The following is a 3187-nucleotide window of genomic DNA, read 5'->3' on the forward strand; positions in this document are numbered from 1 at the left end:
GACCCTAGTCTTCAATCGACTCGAGACAGGCAATGCTTTCACCAATGTGGATGAGTTTCTCACAGCTCTCACAAGTCAAGGGGTAACTGACATTCTTTCCTTGTCTGAATCGTTTAACATAAATCTGTAGTATGCATCTAGAATTAACGTTGTTTTGAAATCACGTGTCTACAGGTTACTAACATCATTCCTCCTGTAAGAGACTTAATGATGAATGAAACCTTCAAGATCATTAGCCCCCAGTTTTCACAGTTTGTGATCTCAAACTGGACTGAGTGGTTTACTGTGAAGCTGGTTCCTCTACTCCCCAGTTTCACTGCTGCAATGTTCATTAATGCAACTTCAGACATCACCTGCACCGGCTATACTATAATGTGAGTGAATTCAGATGTTCTTTTTTCTGATTTTAGTTGTGAAATAATAGACTTTTAATTGTTCTTCTTTATGTTTTATTTTAATAATTGTAGGGTTCATGTTTAGGTTTAGGTTTAGGGTTAGTGTTAGGGTTAGTGTTAAGGTTAGGTTAGGGTTAGCGTTAATGCTTTTGACAAGTCCATTTAAGCTCTCATCCTCTCTTTTGGCAATCTACACACACACCTGAACATACACCACAAAACTTCATCAACTATATCAAAACTTCATCAGCTCTGGGTCTGAAATAAATGCTTTTTTTTATTTACATAAAATAGGCCGAGTGCCTCTTTTGAAAATATCTTTCAACATTACATCAATGTTACAAGTGGAGATATTGTTTGGTGTGATGTTTTGAACGAAGCCAGTTGCACTATCCATAGTGGTCGTTCAGATCCCAAGAAAGCAAAGTTTGTTCTCTCTTGTTTGTGTGTCATGGCTGTAATGTTTCTTGTCTGAAACAGAGTGAACAGTTTGGACTCTGTGGGATCTAATCTCAGTAGCAGCACACAGACTCAGATCTTCACCAGCATCTTACAGCTCCTCACTGGTACAGCACCCAAACCCCTGACATTAAACAAATAATAATACATACCTACATACACAAGTGGTAATACATACATTACCAGAAGTAAATTTGAAATATGTACAAATATAAGTAAGATTATAGACACATACCGTTTTTCTTTCATTGAATGTTGGCTGTGTTTTGCAGGACCGAATGGATTGCGTTGCTACACTGGAGGAAGCTTCTATCTCTTCCTCCACAACACCTTCCTGAGATCTGAATTCCCTGATCTGAGCGTCTTCCTTTCCCTCATCCCAGCCAACCGACTAAAAGAGGTATTTCTACATGACAAACCTAAGATGTATAACACAGGGAAATATTACATCTCCCACACTGTGTAGAGGTATTACTACATGACAAACCTAAGATGGATAACACAGGGAAATATTACATCTCCCACACTGTGTAGAGGTATTACTACATGACAAACCTAAGATGGATAACACAGGGAAATATTACATCTCCCACATTGTGTAGAGGTATTACTACATGACAAACCTAAGATGGACATTCAGTTGAACTCAGTTAAACTTTATTGTATTCATAAACATAAATAATAATAATAATAATCTTTATTTGTATAGCACCTTTCATACATACATGCAACTCAAAGTGCTTTACAGAATAATTAAAAAGAAACAATTAAAGGAAGCAAAGATAAGACAAATATAAAATGTTAAAATAAATTAAAGATAAAAAGGAAATAAACATAATAAAATAATGACAAATTATAAAATAATAATGTAATAAAATAAATATTAAAATAACATAAAATGTAACTAAATAAAATAATGTAAAAAAAGTAAAGTAAATAAGATAATAATAATCTGGAAAACTATTAAAATAATTAGAACAGAGTTAGAGTTTCTTAACTAAAAGCAGATCTAAACAGGAAGGTTTTGAGATTCTTCTTAAAACTATGTAGGGATGAAATGCCTCTGAGCTCTTCAGGAAGAGAGTTCCAGAGCTTTGGGCCATAGTGGCTAAAGGCACCCTCACCGATCTTTAATCGGCTTTTAGGAATCACCAGTAGATTACTGTTTGAAGACCTTAGAGACCTGACTGGTCTCTCATAGGTGTGTACTATTCAACAAAATGTAGTTTAGTTTAAGGTATTAACACATAAGCTGCAGTAAAATCTAAGAGTACTATAATGGAAAACATTTAAATATAAGGGCATTAGCTAAGTAACACAGGGTCAGTAGATAAATAACACAGGGCATTATTACATGTGCCTCACTGCCTGAGAGTCAGTTTAAGGCCTACAAGTTTGAGTACGATAGTTCAGTCTTAAGCCCAAGTGTAGTTGTTTACATCATGTAGGTTTGAGAGTCTAGTGTTGTAGCGTGTAGTGTAGTAACTTTAGTGTTACAGTCAGTGGGTCAGAATGTTGGTCATCCTAAGAGTAAAATGTCAGTAATTTGGTCAGTCAGTAATACAGTCATTTTGTCCACACATCCCTCCCTTTATAATGACCTGGGTGACTCTTCTCTGTTCTGTAGCTGCTGGGATCCATCTCTCCAGTACAGATAACTGAGTTCCTGAACACGACAAAAACAGTTAACAGTTCAGACGTCTGCACACTCCTCAACAACTACAACCAAACCAACCAGTACCTACAGACGGTACGCCTGTCACACATGTACACACTCTGACTTTCTACTCCATGTGTCTCGTGTTTGTTCTTCATTCCTGCTGTTTCTTCATCTCATCTTTGTTCAGTGCACTAATCCATGTGTAAATTTATCATTGTTTTCTTTCTCTCTTTCACTCTCTCTCTCTGTCTCTCTGCAGCAACCAGTTCAGTCTCCAGTTCTGGAGTGTGTGTGGCCTCTTGCTCTCAGTGTATCATCTCAGGTTGATGTAAATCAGTGGTTTAATGTCTATCTGGCTCACTACCTGCCCTACCTCAGCTATCAGCTGATCAGACCTGCTCAACTCAACACCGCCTCCTGTCTGTCATATAGGAAACTGTGAGTTTGTGTTTGCTGTATTACAGAAAAACAGTGACCTCTTTAGGTTATCTAAACAAGTGACCTGCATTTAAATTATTTTTATCTGTGCGTGTTTGTGTGTGTGTGTAGAGTGTCAGTCCTGGGGAACAACTATAATTTCTCCAACACTAATTTCACCTCAGCTGATGTGTACAACTCTATAAAGGCTTATCTGACCAGCAGCAGTAAGAATGATTACAATTCTCTTTCTGTT

General features: G+C 37.1%; 1 protein-coding gene across 1 annotated transcript in view; it reads left to right on the plus strand.

The window, feature by feature from the left end:
* Nucleotides 1-210: 210 nt before the first annotated feature.
* The window catches only part of LOC143484583 (uncharacterized), a 34601-nt gene continuing 31624 nt past the window's right edge, over nt 211-3187 (plus strand). Inside the window, exons 1-6 of the mRNA XM_076983386.1 lie at nt 211-374; nt 876-961; nt 1127-1254; nt 2482-2604; nt 2774-2952; nt 3064-3158. Coding sequence (XP_076839501.1) covers nt 211-374; nt 876-961; nt 1127-1254; nt 2482-2604; nt 2774-2952; nt 3064-3158 — 775 coding nt within the window. The remainder of the gene's footprint in view (nt 375-875; nt 962-1126; nt 1255-2481; nt 2605-2773; nt 2953-3063; nt 3159-3187) is intronic.

This window comes from Brachyhypopomus gauderio, chromosome 20, assembly GCF_052324685.1.
Source record: "Brachyhypopomus gauderio isolate BG-103 chromosome 20, BGAUD_0.2, whole genome shotgun sequence".
Taxonomy (NCBI): Eukaryota; Metazoa; Chordata; class Actinopteri; order Gymnotiformes; family Hypopomidae; genus Brachyhypopomus; species Brachyhypopomus gauderio.